This window comes from Podarcis liolepis (genome assembly GCF_965112155.1).
Source record: "Podarcis liolepis genome assembly, chromosome: 13".
NCBI lineage: Eukaryota > Metazoa > Chordata > Lepidosauria > Squamata > Lacertidae > Podarcis > Podarcis liolepis.
Window position 1 is genome coordinate 9662545 of NC_139573.1, and position 18527 is coordinate 9681071.

The 18527-nt window shown below is 40.9% G+C and overlaps 3 protein-coding genes across 3 annotated transcripts; all 3 read left to right on the forward strand.

The window, feature by feature from the left end:
- Window positions 1-789: 789 nt before the first annotated feature.
- LOC310692579 (olfactory receptor 6X1-like) lies at window positions 790-1734 on the forward strand (the record flags this gene model as incomplete). Its single annotated transcript, XM_083473522.1, has 1 exon — window positions 790-1734. The coding sequence occupies one exon, from the start codon at window positions 790-792 to the stop codon at window positions 1732-1734; it is 945 nt and encodes a 314-aa protein (XP_083329648.1).
- A 3546-nt stretch (window positions 1735-5280) lies between these two features.
- On the forward strand, window positions 5281-10568 carry LOC310692580 (uncharacterized protein; the record flags this gene model as incomplete). The annotated part of the gene is made up of 2 exons (XM_083473523.1): window positions 5281-6233; window positions 9590-10568. 2 exons carry the CDS (start codon window positions 5281-5283, stop codon window positions 10566-10568), a joined length of 1932 nt encoding a protein of 643 aa, XP_083329649.1.
- A 5733-nt stretch (window positions 10569-16301) lies between these two features.
- On the forward strand, window positions 16302-18174 carry LOC310691428 (olfactory receptor 6X1-like). The gene is made up of 2 exons (XM_083471220.1): window positions 16302-16800; window positions 16917-18174. The coding sequence occupies exon 2, from the start codon at window positions 17026-17028 to the stop codon at window positions 17968-17970; it is 945 nt and encodes a 314-aa protein (XP_083327346.1). The 5' UTR covers window positions 16302-16800; window positions 16917-17025; the 3' UTR covers window positions 17971-18174.
- Window positions 18175-18527: the final 353 nt, after the last annotated feature.

Sequence of the window (18527 nt, forward strand, 5' to 3'; positions counted from 1 at the left end):
TATGGATTAGTGAGAATGTATGGAATGTAATTCCATGGATCTGTACTAGGAGCAGCTGGTATGGTGTCCTCTTCCCCCTCCTCCTTGTATAACATGCCTTTTGATTTAACATAGGGTACTTGAGCCTGTTCTGAAATTAAACTAGAAATCTAAGCAGGATGATGATATAGCTAGTTTGTTAAGTATAATCGTATAATTGACACCAAAAGGAGGAATGCATTTGTACATTACTGCAGGCTTTAACGATTTTCCAAGGGGCTATATTAAACTCTCCAAACTTCTAGATCAGTTGATAACTAACTATTGTTATTCTCTGCTAGCTAGAGTGTGAGTGTTTAACCTTAGATCAGGTAACAAAGGTAACAGCTTGCAAATCTCCGTTTTGAAAGGGAGTTCCCAGCGAGTGTGGAAGTAACATTGATAATGAAGCTCACTCCAGAAGCACATAACCTCAGGTTGTAATGAAGGCTGCAATGGGGGAGAGATAGAGTTTTGACCTCAGTCCTGTTTAAAGTTATTTTTAAAATAATGAACCTGAACATCACAGAACTGTTTAGATGTATAATTTACTGTTGTTGTTGTTTTGCTCTGTTTTGAAGAAAGTTATGCAGGTAAAGCTTTGAATCAAACTTTTGGGCCTGGGCAATCTTTAATTCCAGAAGGAATCAGTTTTTATGCATTCAGTCCCTTCAAGCTGCACACTGCAAAGGTTTGCTGTCTTGTTCATCTTTTCCCCCATGCTCTTAGCAGGTATAGAAAGGAGTCGGGCAGATGAGTCTTCTTCAAGAAATGCCTCAAACAAATCAAACTGTCCTCACTGAGTTTATTCTCCAAGGGTTTCCAGGTTCCGCAGAGCTGCAGAAGTATCTATTTGTTCCCGTTCTGCTTATGTACATCCTCACTGTCACAGGAAACATCCTGATTGTTTTCATCATCATCCATGATCACCATCTCCACAACCCCATGTACTTCTTCCTAGGGAACTTCTCTTTCCTGGAGATCTTTTATGTCACCACGCTGTCGCCCAAGATGCTGGCCAATTTCTTGGCAGAGAGGAGGGCCATCTGCTTCTACTGTTGCATCACCCAAGCCTTTTTCCATTTCCTTCTTGGGGCTACTGAATTCTGCCTGCTTGCCTCAATGTCCTTTGACCGCTACATAGCCATCTGCAACCCACTGCATTACAGCATCATCATGAACAGCAAGCTTTGCCTGCAGTTAGCCTTGGGGTCTTGGCTGGGAGGTTTCTTCACTGTCATAGTGCAGACCATCTTGATCTGCCAACTCCCATTTTGTGGCCCCAACCTGATCAACCATTTCTATTGTGATGTGACCCCATTGCTGAGCTTGGCTTGCTCTGATACCCACCTGCTCGAGCAGATAGTGTTAGTGGGATCGGCCCTTCTCCTGTTCAGCTCCTTCTTACTCACTGCCATCTCCTACATCTTCATCATCTCCACCATATTGCGCATCCCTTCTTCGTCGGGGCGACAGAAGGCTTTCTCAACCTGTGCCGCCCACCTGACGGTGGTGTCCATACAATATGGAACAGTGATGTTCATGTATGTGAAGCCCAAAGCAAACTCCTCTCTGGAGGTAAACAAAGTGGTATCTGTGCTGAATACAGTTATAACCCCGCTCCTCAACCCTTTCATCTACACCCTGAGGAACAAAGACGTCAAAGAAGCTTTGAGGAAGGCAGTGAATATTAAAAAAAAAATTCCACTGAACTGATACGGAGTGACTTGGTTTTATTGCCATTCATTGTCAAAGAGGATTAAAAATATATAAAGTTGGGAAACTGCTTGCCTCTGTCTGTGTCAAAAAATAAAAAATAAAAAATTCACAGTCATAAGCAACACTTTCAGAAGGTCTAGGCATCTTTTGGTCTCAGAGGATGGTGGTCACCTTTGAAGGTGGCTCAGAATTTACAACTCATCCAAAATGCAGCAGCTAGACTGGTGACTGGGAGTGGCCACTGAGACCACATAACACCAGGCCTGAAAGACCTATATTGGCTCCCAGTACATTTCCGAGCACAATTCAAAATGTTGGTGCTGACCTTTAAAGCCTTAAGCGCTGCTAATGTTCCTGTTGAAGAGCTGGGTCCTTGCAGAGTCCAGCTGGGTCCAGCAGGTGCTTGCAGAGGTGGAGGCAGCCAGGTACATTTGCCCCAGGTCTTGGAGGACTAAGCTGACCAGGAGTGGGGGACAAGGGAATAGCTGCTTTTTTTGTTTGAGTTTATAATATTATTATAACAAGATTCCCGTGTCAGGTCTCAGACAAGCCAATGGTCATAGATAATGATAGAAATATATATATATATTTAAAAATGTCCAACTAAGTTTGTTCTTGGTATGAGCTTTTGTGTGTATGCACACTTCTTCAGATAGATAATGATGTCTGTAGTCTACCACATCTAAAGGGAACTGGAAGGCCCAGCCTTTCTTGGAAACAGGCACTGCAGGTAAACTCAACAGAAACTAATTATTTAAATACAGTAGACAGGGTGTCCTATTTACTCTTCAATCTCAAGGCCCACATTGCCTTTCTACTCTCATTCATCTCTACAGAAAGTTCCCTCTTCAAGTAGTTCCTCCACACCCAGGAACTAACTGTATACACAGGTACAATGTGTTGACTACTCTTTGCCTAAAAGATGGCCACTTATTCACATTTCTATACTTCTACTCTGACAAGGCACCTGAAGGCACTAAACTATTAGAATCATAGAATTGTAGAATTGGAAGAGACCCTGAGGATCATCTGGCCCAAACCTCTGCAATGCAGGAATATGCAGCTGTCCCATAAGGGGATTGAACCTGCAACCTTGGAGTTATCAACACCACGCTCTAACCAACTGACTGGTTACAACCACTTGTATTTTGCTTTGTTTTTAAGGAAAGCATTGAAGACATTCCTATAGGATGATTCCAACAATGGTGATTTGCCATGAGACTTAAACAGATCTTCCGTGTTCATAGGCATTATCATTCTCTGGGCAACAAGAAAGGGGGGGGGTTAATGTTGGGGGGGGGCAAAGCACAAGGGAGAGCCGTTGTATTCCTGCCTTGCATGTATGATCAAGGCAGGAAGCATCTGGTTAGCAGTTTTTGGAAGCGGGATGCCCCCCTTTTCTGCTGCTCTGATCTAGGGATGCATTTTGTGGTCTTCCAGCTTTTACTCATCTCCCATCTAGTCCAGTACTCTGTTCTCACAGATGCCTATGGGAAGCCTGCAAGCTAGACAGTACTCTGCCCACCTGCATTTCCCAAGAACTGATATTCACAGGCCTACTGCCTCTGGCAGTGGAGGCAGAACTCAGCCACCATGACTAGTAGCTGCTGATAGCCTTTTCCTCCAATAATATGCCTAAGCCCCTTGTAAAGCCATCCACTGTTTCCTGTGCAAGCAAGTTCCATATTTTAATAATGTGTTATGCATTCTCTGAGTATATGATGCTAGCAGTCCAGCAGCAGCAACTTCACAGCATTCAAACCCTCGTCTTTCTCCAGGCACTTGCCAAGGAAAACACATCTTAAGTTCCCCAAAGTGCTTCTCTGCCTCTCTCAGGTGGTTTAATGTCCCTAGTGGGAATGGTTAGCACTGAAGTACTCTTTCCCATATATTTAAACTGCTCTTGTAAACCTGCACCAAAGAACTTCATTGTGCTCTACAGGAAGCAGAATGCAAAAAGATATATGCCTGAAGTATTTGTTCTTTTTCTCCTCATTTCTGTGCTCATCTGCGCATATACAGGCATCAGAGCAAGAGGCAGACAGTGTTATAGTTCAATAGCATCTTTAGCTGCTATTAAGTATCATGCTCTATATTGCGTATATTTTTTTTCTCATTATTATAAGTGCTTTGAAAATAGTGGATACTGTACAAATACTAGAATATGTGACAATGTTTTCCAGGAAACAAACAGAAAATGTTTACTCTGAGAACCAGTCAGGATGTGTAAAATTGTGAGTACCCTCTTTCTTTCTCAATCATATGATGATGTGTGGTTTATTTTTCTACATCGATCAAGTGCTATTTGTTATTGAACCAACAAGGTTCAATAACACAATGGGGCAGCACAATGGGGTGAGTGGTGAGCCAGTGACCCATATTTTCATTGATTGTGCAAAGTTATTGGTCAACTGCAAAAGCTTTACTCAATTGATAGTCCAGTCATGCCACAAAAGGAACTGAGTGGCAATGTTCGAAAATCTTACAGCAGAAAACAAAAGGAATTAAGTATATGCTTTACTTCATCTCCATCGATTGCTGTAACTTTTATGTGTGAATGTTTTGAGGTTCTAAACAGCACCATGTCTTGAGAGCCACAATCTCACACCTTCTTTAAAAATAATAATAATGAAGTATACACTTAATCCAGATCATTAAATGAATATTTTTTTTTTTACAGAGCCATATAAGGTTTTCTGCCCAAATTGCAAAACTAAATCTGAAATGCAGTTTGCAATCTGGATTTGACCTTTTATTTTTCTTGAGTCCAAATCTGACATTTTAAATTATAATTTCAAAATCCCTAAAGTTTACTTTAAAGTGAAATCATATAGTTCAATTATCTACATGAGTGGAGGTGTAAGGAATATATGGAGAATTATGAGTTTTGTTCTCCTTAGAAGGAAGGCTAAAGTGGTATAGCGAGACAGGGCTTATGATCATAGATTCATAAAATTGTAGTGTTGGAAGGAACCAGAAGGGTTATTAGTCCAGCACTCAGCAATGCAGGAATCCTGACTCTTTTCCAGAGAATGTAATTATTTTTTTTGTGCTGTATATATGGATAGTTACAGAGGACAATTTTTCTTTGGAGACTAATAGCATGGGTGGATATTGCCATTGCATCTGCTTATGAGCATTTCTATTGGCCTTTAAGATCTGTGAATTGGGTATGTCCCTAGATAGAATCTAGGGATAGGGAAGCAACCCAATTCAGTTCATGTTAAAATGCAAGCTTACTACACTTTCTGAAACAGTACATGACCCAAAACACAGCCGTCCTTCATAATCTGTGTTTCTCCCAATTTAGCAATGCCATTCTCCAGTCAAGTAAAACATACAATAATGCATATAGTGGGGAGAAGTGAGCATGAAAATTTATATCTTTAAAAAGCATGCAAAATTGGTTTTGAAATGTGAAGAGGCTAGATAAATGAGAAACAGAGAGAACCAGAAATTGACAGATTCACCCATCCCTAATAGAATCACCTTCTAGATAGAGCATCTCTCTGACCCGGTTTTGTAACTCTTTCCTATGTTTTAATGCAGGTGATGATGGAAAACCAAACAGTTGTGGTCGAATTTATTTTACTGGGCTTCCCCAGCATCCAAAAGGTGCGAATTCTAGTGTTTGTGGGTGTCTTGGTGATCTACACCTTGACTGTCACTGGGAATATTGTCATCGTGGCCACTGTAGTCCATGACACCACTCTACATAAGCCAATGTACTTCTTCCTTGGAAACCTTTCATTCTTAGGAATCATCTATGTGACCGCGACCATACCCAAACTGCTGGTCAACTTACTTTCAATCAAGAAATCAATCAGCCTAGCTGGTTGCAAAGCTCAAGCATTCTCCCATTTTTTCCTGGGGGCCACCGAATTCTTCCTTCTCACCGCCATGGCGTATGATCGCTACATGGCTATTTGCCACCCTCTCCACTACCATGCCATCATGAGCAGTAAGGTTTGTGTTCAGCTGGCTTGTGGCTCTTGGCTTGGTGGCTTGATGACGGTCTTGGTGCAGACGATTCTAGTGTTCCGCCTGCCTTTCTGTGGCCCCAATATCATCAATCACTTCTACTGCGACGTTGGACCATTGCTGAAGCTGGCTTGCACCGACACTCGCCCCATAGAGTGGATCGTCTTCATCGTGGCCACCATTGTGGTCTTCTGCAATTCCCTGATGACGGTGGTTTCGTACATCTTCATCATCTCCACCGTGATGAGAATCCCATCAGCCTCTGGGAGGCAGAAAGCTTTCTCCACTTGCATTGCTCACTTGATGGTTGTCATCATGCTGTATGGGGCAATCATCTTTATATACGTCAGGCCAAGCGGACATGCCTCTTTGGGTTGGAACAAGCTGGTATCCCTCCTAAACACCCTAGTCACTCCACTGCTGAACCCTTTCATATATACACTCAGGAACAAGGAAGTGAAAGATGCCCTGAAAAAGGGATTCACCAGGAATAAAGTATTTGAGGACAACAAATGGTAAATGAAAGGAGGATTATGCACAATGTGGATGGGATTGGGTCTAGTGGAACTTTTCACTGGGAGATGTACAGAACTCAGAAATCACATCTGATCAACCCAGATACTTGTGCTATGCCAGAGAAATGGGACATTAGATCTTAGCACCTTCATATACATACCCACTGTGACTATGAACTCAGTTAGGTAGCATTGGGCAACTCACTCATAGCTCAGCATGGTCCCTTTTCATGAAACTTTATAGAGATGTTTCGAAACTGGGTGAGAAATTAAAGATGTTGGGAGCTGACAAAATGTGGGCAGAATAAATTTGTGGCAGAAGCGTAAGGAATAGTTCGAATTTTCATGTACAGTTGGATATTTTTTTAAAAAAAGAAATCATCAAATTGTGTTGGATTGTCAAATTATTGTTGCATTCTTTGGAAGATGAATGGAAAGAATGGCATACAAAGATCACATAAAGCATTTTTACTTCTTTATTGATAGATCATGTCACACACAAAGCATATACGAGTTACAGATAGGTAGCCGTGTTGGTCTGCCATAGTCAAAATAAAAAAATTCCTTCCAGTAGCACCTTAAAGACCAACTAAGTTAGTTCTTGGTATGAGCTTAGTGTGCATGCACACTTCTTCGTATCTGAAGAAGTGTGCATGCACACTAAGCTCATACCAAGAACTAACTTAGTTGGTCTTTAAGGTGCTACTGGAAAGCATATACGACTGTGGGCAAATTCAACTTTGGCTTTCTTATTGTGAATGATTATTTACTTTTGTGCTATGGTTGTTTTCATGCATTTTTTACAACTTTTTTAAAAAGTGAAATAAATAAAATAGAACATATTAGGTTGAATTCTTTTCCATAAAATGACATGAATAAGGGAAGATCTGTGTGACAGGAGATGCCTGGAAGTTGTCACCTCCTAAATCTTATCTAGAAGGAGAGGTATATATGCTTCCAGAGATGGATTGCTCTTTATCAAGGGAAAGACAACTGGAATGATCACCAACACCAGATGTAACATTAAGGACTATAACTTTAAGGAATTGTGCTTGAGCTAGATTCTCTCTCCTCCCTCCCCTTTCCTGTTTCCTTATGCGTCATGTCTTTTTAGTTTGTGAACCCAATGGAGGAACCATCTTAGAACTTACTCTGTAACCTGCTCTGAAAACATTTTTTTTTAAACTAAAGGGTAGGGTATAAATGCTGTAAATGAATAAAATGAAAAAAATGAAAATCTTTTATAGAATGTTGCAGTTTCCCCCCTGCACTAAGGGTGTGCTTGTGTGAATGTGACAGTTGTAACATAGCCATAGGGTGACCCTGGCAAGGCTTCAGTGTTGGATATGATGACTTGTGTAGTCTAATGTGGTCATGGGATATTTGGGCAGGTTTGCCACAAGTCAGTTCCAAAGTATTAAATGATGCTTCTCTAATTCATGATGTGTATATTGCAGCAAGAAAACTAGAAAATGTGTGCATTTGTGTATTTCCTGATTAGTAGTAAAAGCCTACAAGATCAGATCAGAATTCACCAGGTGATTCCTAAAAGCTAATAGCAATGAGGATGTCAGACAATTATATCAGAGGTGTTTGATGGTGCCTGCCTTAACTTATGAAATACTTCACATTATGGGAACGTCTGAATGGGTTTTTAGTCCTCATCCTGTAAATAGAGCATATAGGCAAAGATCAGCAAAAATTGGAAGCTAATGAGATTGCAAAGAAAGTCCTCTAATCCTCTAAAGTATTTTAGCTGCTTTGGGGTTTTTTCTTTTATGAAATAAATAAGGTAAAAAAATAAATCATCAAAAGAGTTAATTGTGTCTGGAGTACTTTGGATGAGTTTGTTTTCTTCTTCAAAAGAGTTGATCCTTCACAGATAACATTCCCTTGTTGATTCATTTCTGCATTAATTTTCTGCTTTGTGGAACAGAGAAAGTCTTCACTATATTTCCATCTTGAAGACTTATGCAATTGAAAAAGCTCTGAGAGCTAGAAATCTTCCACAAATTGGGCCCTTGATGATTATGAAAGCTCTTAAGGTTTTTAAATCTCTTGGGTTTGACAAGAATCTGAAATTGCCCTAAGATGCACTCGACAGTTCCAAAACCACTGAGAGTGGATGTTTGTGTTTGAATGGACAATTTGAAGAGAGAGAAGTGACTTAGACAAGAAAGCAACTCTTAAACTCAATATTTCGTAATTACTGACTAACTGGAGATAACTTATCCGTACTTCAAAAAAAAAAAAAAATCAAGATCCTTAGTTACTTTTAGGGTAGAGATTATTTGCATTGAAAGCTCTTGTCCCTCAAAGTTATCTGGATGTTTTGCTTCAGATTTAATTGGTAGAGCCAACTACATCTAAGGCAACCTGGTATTACTTAATTATTTTATTTCTTAAAATTTATTTACCATTTGATTGTAAAAGCAAAACCAAAAAATACTTCATATCTATTGTTTATGCCCCTGCTGTTCCAGCCTATTAGTATGTATTTATTTATCAATGCATTGATAACCTGACTTTTAACCATAATTTCTGAGGGGCTTCACAACCCTTTTTTAAAAAGCAGAAAAAAAGCGATACAATATATAAATTAAATTCAAGTTAAATTAAGGAAGCATTTGAACATCCAGTTTTGAGCAGTATGGAAAATACCATTAAAAGGACACCTAGTTCCCATTAAATATTGGGGTGTGTGAGAGAAGTGTCTCCTTGAGTCACATGAGAACAAATGCGAAAGAAAAGGGGGTTTCATTCCATTTAGAAATAGCAGCATTTAAAATATCTAACAAAGTGGAAGATGTTCATCTCTCTGCTTCCCTTTTTTCTCGATCCTTTTTCCATTTGTGAATCTATGGGACTCTAAGAAGCTTCTCTGAATCTTTTGTTAGCACCACTCATTTACTAGCAGTCATCATGACTTACTAGGTTTGAAGTTGATCACATCAATCAACAAGCCAAGGAGAGCCACGTCAGCTTAGTAGGATGTCAGTCAGTCCTACTAAGGTGAGTTGTTTTCTAAATAGTATTCAGTAAAAACTGCCTGCTAACCAGAAGGTTGGTGGTTCGAGCCCATCCAGGAATGGCTGTGAGCAGGATTCCTGTATTACAGGGGCTTGGACTAGATGACCACCAGAGTCCTTTCCATCTCTATGTTTCTATGATTCTATGGAAAGGCTAAACAGCCTTAGAAGACTAACAAAAAAAATTTGTGCATGAGCATTCCTGGGGGCAACTACCTTTATCAGCTGTGTTCATCAAATGAAGGTCTTAAAATATATTTGCTAGAATAACATGTGGTTCTGATGACGCAGCAAGAGCTCAGCTTCAGTTTGTTGTTGTTTAAAAAGTATGTTCCATTGCAGAGGGCAAAGAATGGATCCAGAGACCAACAACCAGTCATCGGTGAAGGAATTTGTTTTCCTGTCTTTCCCAGCCCACCGTGAGGTTCAGATCTTCTCCTTTGTGGTCCTGCTTTTCACATACCTGCTCACCCTCATGGGAAATGTGGTCATCCTCTCCATTATATGGACTGACCTACAACTCCACACTCCTATGTACTTCTTCCTCAGTAATTTGTCTTTTCTGGACATCCTATTCACTACCGTGATTGCCCCCAAAATGCTGTCCAGCCTCCTTGCTGAAAAGAAAACCATTTTGTTCACAGGCTGCATCACTCAGACATATTTTTATTTCTTCCTGGGAACGGTGGAGTTTATCCTCTTAGCAGTCATGTCCTTTGATCGGTACGTGGCCATATGTCATCCATTAAGGTACACCATCATTATGAATGGACATGTGTGCTTCCTTCTGGTTCTGGGCTGTTGGGTAGGGGCTTTCCTCTCAGTTCTTTGCCCTACAATTGTTGTCTCCAGACTTCCATACTGCCGCCACAACATCAACCACTTCTTTTGCGACATTGCACCTCTGCTGGAAGTAGCCTGTGTGGACACTCACTTCATTGAGCTCCTTAACTTCCTTCTGTCTTCCTTGGTGGTCCTCAGCTCATTGGTGCTCACTGTGGTCTCTTACAGCTATATCATCTCCACCATCCTGAAAATCCAATCTGTCCAAGGGAGGCAAAAGGCCTTCTCCACCTGCGCTTCTCACATCACTGTGGTCACCATCGCTTACGGGAGTTCCATCTTCATGTATGTCCGTCCAAATCAAAGCTACTCTCTGGCTTTTGATAAGGTTGCTGCCATCCTGACCACAGTGGTGACTCCTCTTTTGAACCCTTTCATATACAGCCTCAGGAATGAGAAGGTCAAAGAAGTTTTGAGGGAAGCCCTAAGCAGGACATTTTGCTCTAAGGAGGTGGTTACCTGATTCAGGCTTGTGTGCCATTTCTTCCCATGTAAGGAAGTTAAGGACTGGGAATACTCTTTTGGACTTTGGAGGTTAACACCTTTGGAGCATCAGTTTAAACACATTTACCTGGGAATATGTACAACTGATCTCAATTGAACTTATTTCACTGGACATGCATAGGACTGTACAGTTTGAGAGTTACTGTATACCATGAGATTTAAGATCAGACAGGACTATAGCTGAATACATACCATACATTTAAAGCACATGACTTCCATTAAAGTGTTACACCTCACAGAGCTATCATTCCCAGAACCCTTAACAAACTACAGTTCTCAGGATTTTGAGGGGAGATGCCATGTGCTTTAAATATGCTGTATACACAGCATCCAACATTTACTATGCTATCTGTTTGACTCACAATCAATGTAATGCAAGGTTTTGCATTGTCAGCTCCACATCTCTAGAACACCCTTTTGCTACACACACATCAAAATACTCCAGAAGCCCTCAAATTCTTGTTTGGCCTAGCTTTTAACAATTCAGATTAAGCAGGTTAGGGTAAAGAGCTGGTTTCCATCAAATATAGTATGTTATAGAGCTGATTTGCCAGTACAGCTATTCCTAGGAAAAATAGCCAGGATGAGAGAGAGAGAGAGAGAGAGAGAGAGAGAGAGAGAGAGATTGAGAGAGAGATTTGGTTTCTTCATGTATGTGAGACCCAATGTTCATCCCTTACCCTGCGTAAGCTGGATAGTGGCAGTCTTAAACATTGCCCTCATGCCAATACTGAACATGGAAGTGAAAGAGGCTCCCAGGAGTGTGATATGGAAGAAGACAGAGTTCCTTAAAGAAGTTCTTGAAAAAATGTGTTTAAAATTGCAAGTGTGATGCTTCCTACCTATTGCTACTAGTAGCACAAGAACGGGGGGCCTTCTCTGTAGAAGGAAGTTCACCTGGAACCTTCATTATACACCTTTAGGCACCAGGCAAATATGTTCCTTTTTTCATCAGCCTTTGGTTGATCTGACTGACAGACTATGCCCTTTTAAAATGTGTTTGTTTGGTTTTTTTGTCGAGGGGTTATTGGGTTGTTGTTTTCATATTGATTATATATATATACCTAGGCTTAATATTTACTTATAATCTCTCCTGGACCACCCATCTACAATCTGCCTCTCTTGCTGCAACTACAACCTCTAATGCCATTGTCCGATTTTATCACCAGAAGGGCGGCAAACACCTTCCAGCAGCAATTCAAATGTTTAATGCCAAAGTTGTCCCTAAACTATTATATGGCTGCGAAGTATGGACTACAGCAATATCAGGTAACTTGGATCGCCCACTTCACATGTTTCTGAGATCTCTTTCCGGCGTCCCAAGATGTGTCTCAGGTGCAGCCTTACGTCTTGAGTTCTCCCAGCCCTCAATTGTAAAACGAGCATGGAGTCGAGCCATTTCCTACAGCTCCCACCTACTACCATCGGATGCTCGAATTAGAGGTGGTTTCTCCAATCTGATCCTAAGAGATATTCATAATTCTCCTTGGAAAACTACAATTAATCTCAAATTCCGCTCTCTTCTCAATTTGAACCGCAAAACTGTTTTTAATTTAGAGTGTATAAGCCCGGCAGCCCTACCTCTAATCAAAAAGAAGCTGCAGCAACTTGACTTCTCTAACACAGCTTCCCATGCAAGAGGGCCGTGTTCAGGCTTAGCCCTAGCTATTCCACCCCCTGAAGGGATCCCTCTATACTGCTTTACAATTCCTTCGGAGGCTAAACGAAGGGCCTTTACCTGTGCCCGTCTCAACTGTTTTCCTACAGCAGTTCTGTCGGGTCGTTACTCCAGAGTTCCCAGCGCAAATAGAACATGCTCCTGCAATGACACGGTTCTGGAGACTATGGAACATGTAATGCTCTTCTGTCCCAACTGGACAGATGAAAGATCTCGGTTCCTAACTCCTCTCGTGAACAAGCTTCATCTCCCAATCCAGCCTTGGATAGTGTCCCTTCTTCTGCAGGATTCTGACCGTTGGATTACCGAGATGACAGCTAATTTCCTGCTTAGTGTGATGAAGAGGAAAGCGGCACCAACTCCTTCCTCAATACCACAGATGTAGTCGATACGCCGCACAACCGAACCTGTTTTTTGTATTCTCTGTCACTCAATGTTTTAAATCTCCCGTTACCTTTGTTATCCCCATTTTCTCAAAGTATTCGCCCAGAACGGCATACACTTTTATCTCCCCACCCCCATTTTATGCTGTTATTTCTATGTATATTATGCTATGGCCGCATGGCTAATGCAATAAAATCATTATATATATATATGATGGTTTTTATGTTGATTTTGCTCTGTGAACCACCCTGAGACCTTCTGAGTATAGGGCAGTATATAATTTCAATTAAAAAATAGTACTACTACGAACACCAGCTCCCTCGGCCTGAAAACAAGATGAGCACCCCATCCCATAGTCGCCTTTGACTGAACTTAACCGTCCAGGGTTCCTTTACCTTTTAACTTACTTTGTGCTACTACTAACTTCTCCAGTGAAAGAGAAGGTGAGATGTGGGTTACCTTTTTAGAGGAGGATTCTGAGAAATATTTTTTGGATGATGTATTTGGGGCACATATAATATGAAAGCTGCAATCCCAACCCCATTTACCTGGGAGCAAGCCTCATTACATTCCACGTGAATAACATCTGAGTAGGCATGGTTAGAGCTGCAGTGAATTTTCAAAATGGCAGTGTGTTGTTGTTGTTAATTGTTTATTAAGGTCAGTTTTTTTTTTTTTTACATCATGCACAAATGCCAAGCAGTTTCCTTTCATTTGTGGAATGATTTGCACCTTTGTGTACATGTCATTTAGTGAGTACCATTTAATTCCTTCAAACTGGTGGCTTTGCTATTGGAATTGTCAGTTACTACTGCAAGCTACTGTGGCTGCTCTTTGTGTACTCTAAGACCCTCTGTATTCAGTATATACACATTAGAGGCTTAAAATACAGCGAGGTCTCTTTCAAGCTGCATTTTCATGTACACATCCAAGATGGAGTGAAGATATCTTCACCCAACATGCATTGCCTGTTTGGTTTCCCTATCTTTGCCACACACACACACACACACACTCTCCCATGCTGGAACTCCTATTCACGAAACTGCCTTCTGCACATAGATGCTCACCTATGCATGCACAACAGCTGTTTCAGATGAACAGACCTGACTTAAGTACAATGTGAACAAGAAGTAAGTGATAATGTGTACAAAACTAGGATTGCAAAAATAGGAAATTGATTGATTGATTTTTGCAAATGGGGAAGTTAAATCCCTCATTGAATTCCTCCTATTTAAACGAATGAAATGTTTAGTTTTGCCCAAGTGTGGCCTTATGTTGGCCATATACACTTCTGAGAACAATGGTTTCCTTGGATCATTCTGTGTTTCCAGATCTTAGACAAGAAAAACCACCCACACACCCACACCTGATGCAGTCTTGTTCTGATGTTTATATAGCCCACCTCTGTAAGTTGTGCACTAGGGTGAATTTCATATGATCGAATATTTAACAGGCATACAGTCTTGCCGAAAAGAGGGAGGGAAAGGATCAGCCGAAAAAGGCAGTATTCATGATTTGTCTAATGGCCCTTATTAAACCATCAAACACTTGATAGGGATGTTGGAAGATGCATTACAATGAGTCAGACCACAGGTCTATTGAGATCAGTATTGTCTACACTGGCTGCAGCTCTCCAGGGTTTCAGACTGGGGTTATCAGTAGCAGTCAGTGTGGTGGGGCAGAGCCACATTTCTTTTAATTCCCCTAACAGACACTTTGTGTAAATCGGGTCCTCCCTTAAAGAGGGCACGTGTTGCAGTGAGGCCTGGCAACCAAACCCTGTGTTGTGGGTGGGTACGATTGGATAGCCACAACACCCGATTGGTAGGTCCCTTGATGCAGGGTTTGATCAGGCCAATGGGAAGCAGCCAAAACTGATCAAGGGACCTATATATATATACACCTATGCACATGACCCAGAGCTTCCTCTTTCGGTGTGTGCATCAGAACACCCGCCCACCTCTCCCTATTTCCCATGGCTGTGTGCTTGACCTTGTGATGCCGTAGTCTGTCGTCTATCGTTGGGACAGGGGCACTGCAGGAATTTCCCCATTTGGCTGATTGGCTGGTGCCATTTGGGTTTCGCCTGCCACGTAGCAAATCGTCACAGCTTGTAAGGTTGTGGAAAGGCTCTGGTTCAGGTGATAGGGATGGGGGAACGCTCCCACCATCCCTATGTGAAGGGTATTTCATTAAAGGAATCCAGGGACTCAGTGGTTTGGTCAACCCTGTGAGGGGGTTGTGCCTGTGCCGGAGTCCAGGCGGACATCTGGGTGGTGGACATAGCCTGTTCCCGGCTTTCCGCCTATCCGGGTTTTCACCCTAGACTCACCTATGCTGGTGCCCTGGGTCAGCGCTATCTGCAACGGTGCAGAGAGCTAGTCGAACCAGAGCCTATGCAACCACTCACTTGCTGTAATCAATAAAGTGTGGCCTAAATTCTGCCAAAAGCAAACCAAAATTTGAGTCTTGTCTGAATTTATTTAAAGGTCTGAACACGCAACATCTTGTCTGATGAAAATATGTTGAGATCTCAAACGCTTCTCACAGCTTGGTGACATTTTGCTTGTGTCTACTAAAGATAGTGACCAGCTGTGGACTCTCTTCTCCTCCACACACTCTTATGAACCAACATGACCAACTTCACATTTTAGGCATTCTGAATATTATGTCAAACTGTAGATGGTTGTTTATTAAGCCAGCTGAGATTCCAAATATGGATATTTGCCCATCTGAAGAATACAGAAACGCACACATGCACACACAATCCAGCTTCACCAGGCTTCTGCCTGACATATTTTATCTAGAGAAAACTCTACATAACTCTAGTTTGATCTAGATTCATAAATAGTGAGAATACTCATGAGACAACCCTTCCCTCTTGGACATCATTCTCATGAGAAATCATGCATATCCAACAAAACCATGTGTTAGATTATGTTGAGAGACTTGACGAAATAGCCTCTCATGAGAAATGCTTGGCACATGGACAAATTGGTTGCTTGGAAAATCAAAGAAAATAAATGACCTGCTCAAAAGCCGTCCTTTCTAATGAAGATTCTCTATTCCTGTGGAACTGTAGTAAGGATAAGCATTGTGTTATCATAGCAATTTAATCAAGTTGAAGCATTCATGTAGAACACAACTTTGTCATGTGATGGTGAAAATAGGTGCAAGATGGGGTCTAAAAAAGCCAAGAGGCAATGCAGCGGGTGTTATTCTTACAGAGTTTCAGCCTGTTGAATGTGTTGAAGACTTTCCTTTATTTTGTATCTCTCAATTGCTTTCATCTCCAGAATCATGAGACATTCTTTCCCACAATTGGAGTAGACATGTAATAAATCTTTTAAAAATAAGTAGAGTAGTGACATTTCTAATATATTGCATATACTGTCCTGGTTATTCATAAAGTGTTATGCACTACTAAAGACTTCCTTTTTTAAAAAAATAAATTTTATTCAAAATTATAACAAAACATATTTTCCAAAAACATATCCTTATTCCCCCCCCCCCATTTTTCCTCCCCCCATAAACCCCCCCACCCCACCCCCCGACTTCCCTCAGTTCCAGTCTTTGGTTTCTCCAATAATGATTTTTTCTGCATGTTACAGAGTTGTATAAATCCTCCAACTGTTTAGCTTATTATTATCAGTAAAAAAATTGTGAATGTTTATTCAAAACCTGCCAAGGAGTCCAGTTCACTTTGTTGCATCTTCAAATACTTTGTGAAAGGTTCCCATTCATCCTTAAAGTCACAGTTATCCTTATTTCGTAGTTTATGTGTCAGTTTTGCCAGTTCTGCATAGTCCATCAATTTTTCTTGCCATGGTTCTTTAATCGGAGTTTCTTCAGTCTTCCATCCTTGTGCTACCAGAACTCTCGCGGCCATTGTCGCATACATGAAGATGTTTTTCAACTTTTGTTTTTAACATTTGTTAAAAAACCCGAGGCATTTTTGTTGGGGATTGTAGGGAAAGACCTGCCAAGACTTCCAACACCCTGAAAAAGGAGCTACCATGAGCTATCGTTGAATAACCAGGAAAAATGATAGAGGATTTCTTAGCTGATGGCATAAAAGTGATGACAGAACTTTAAAACAAAATTCCATAAGGATCTATCTTCATTGATGGTAAGCTTATTTTCCTTCAGTATTTCTGCCTATTATATTCAGGATGAATTGCTATTTTCTCCATAGTTTACTATTTTTGACTCTTCACGTGGCTTTCCATTTGTCTTCTTTTGCAGCCTAGGCCAGTTTAATTCTGTCAATCTGGAAAAAATCATTATGTGTGTGTGTGAAGTTTTGGACATACTTTGAACCGCCTCAGAGGATTATTGGAGTTGTTCTGCTGTGATGACCATATCAAATACCTCAACGGTAGATGAATTTATTCTACTGGGAATTCCTTTCTTCCATGAGCTACACAGTATCTTCTTTGCAGTAGGTTTATGTATGTACATTATAACTATCCTAGGAAATGGGTTCATCCCCATCATTGTAGTCATTGAACAAAAGCTTCAGACACCGATGTACAAATTCCTGAGCAATCTTGCTTTTCTGGAGATCTGCTACTCCACAACAGTTGTCCCTAAGTTACTACAAACACTAATAAAAGCACAAACCACTATTTGTTTCTATTGCTGCATGACTCAGAATCTGTTCCATTTTATTTTTGGCGGTACAGAGCTTTTAATCCTCACGGTGATGTCCTTTGACCGCTATTTGGCCATATGCAAGCCTCTTCAGTACCCCATGATTATGACCAAGAATGTTTGTATTCAGATGTCCTTGGCTACCTGGTATGGATCATTCATCATTATGTTTCTTCAGTGTGCTATTATGTGGACGTTGCCTTACTGTAAGTCCAATATCATTGACCACTTCTACTGTGATTTTGGCCCGTTGTTAAAACTAGCCTGTTCTGACACCAGCATCAGTCAGTTACTGGGATTTATCAGTTCCATTGTGTTTGTCATTATGACCTTGATCTTCAACACAGTGTCCTACATCTTCATCATTTCCTCTATCCTTCGGATACCTTCAGTCAGGGGTCGCAAGAAGGCATTCTCCACCTGTACATCTCACCTGATTGTTGTTTCTATACTGTATGGAGCCTTGATCTTCATTTATGTCAGGTCCAATGTCCTTGCCCAATCTCGCCTGAGCAGAGTAGTAGCAGTTTTGAACACTGTCCTCATTCCAATGCTAAATCCTTTCATATATACAATAAGGAATGCAGACGTGAAAGCTGCTGTCAGGAGTGCTATCCATAAAAAGAGTGCGGCCCTCAAAAAATGATTTTTAAAATGTGCTTCAAAAAACTGGCTGGTAAAAGTTGTCTTGTGAGAATCCTGAAGATTGAGACATTAGTATTTGACATGGATGATGAGTGCAATGCTAGGGGCAAAGAAAATCTTAGCTTAGTGTTAAAGGCACACTGTAGGGTATGTTCAAAAATATAATGCACAATAATGGTAACATTATAATAGAATTTGCTGCAGTATAGATCTTTCACTAATGCCAGCCATATTACAGTTGTTACTAACTATGATTGCCAATGGTTGTGCTATTATGTCGTTGTTATTATTGGGTTGTATACAAGGCTAGTTCTACTAAGAGGAGACCCATTAAGGTTAATGAACATGACTAACTTAGATTCATTAAATTCAGTGGGTGTGCTCTAAGCAGAACTAGCATTCTGCTTGGCTGTACTCCTGGATCCATTGCTGTTGCTTGAAACTCAGGTAGCCTCAGTGGCTCGGAGTGCCTTCCATCAGCTTCGGCTGGTGGCCCAGCCTAACTTCTGTTGTCTGCTCTGGAAGCCTCTAGGTTACATTACTGCTATACATTATATG

What these genes read in the sequence shown, in the direction of transcription:
- LOC310691428 (XM_083471220.1), top strand. Translation starts at nt 17,026, where the DNA reads ATGACCATATCAAATACCTCAACGGTAGATGAATTTATTCTACTGGGA.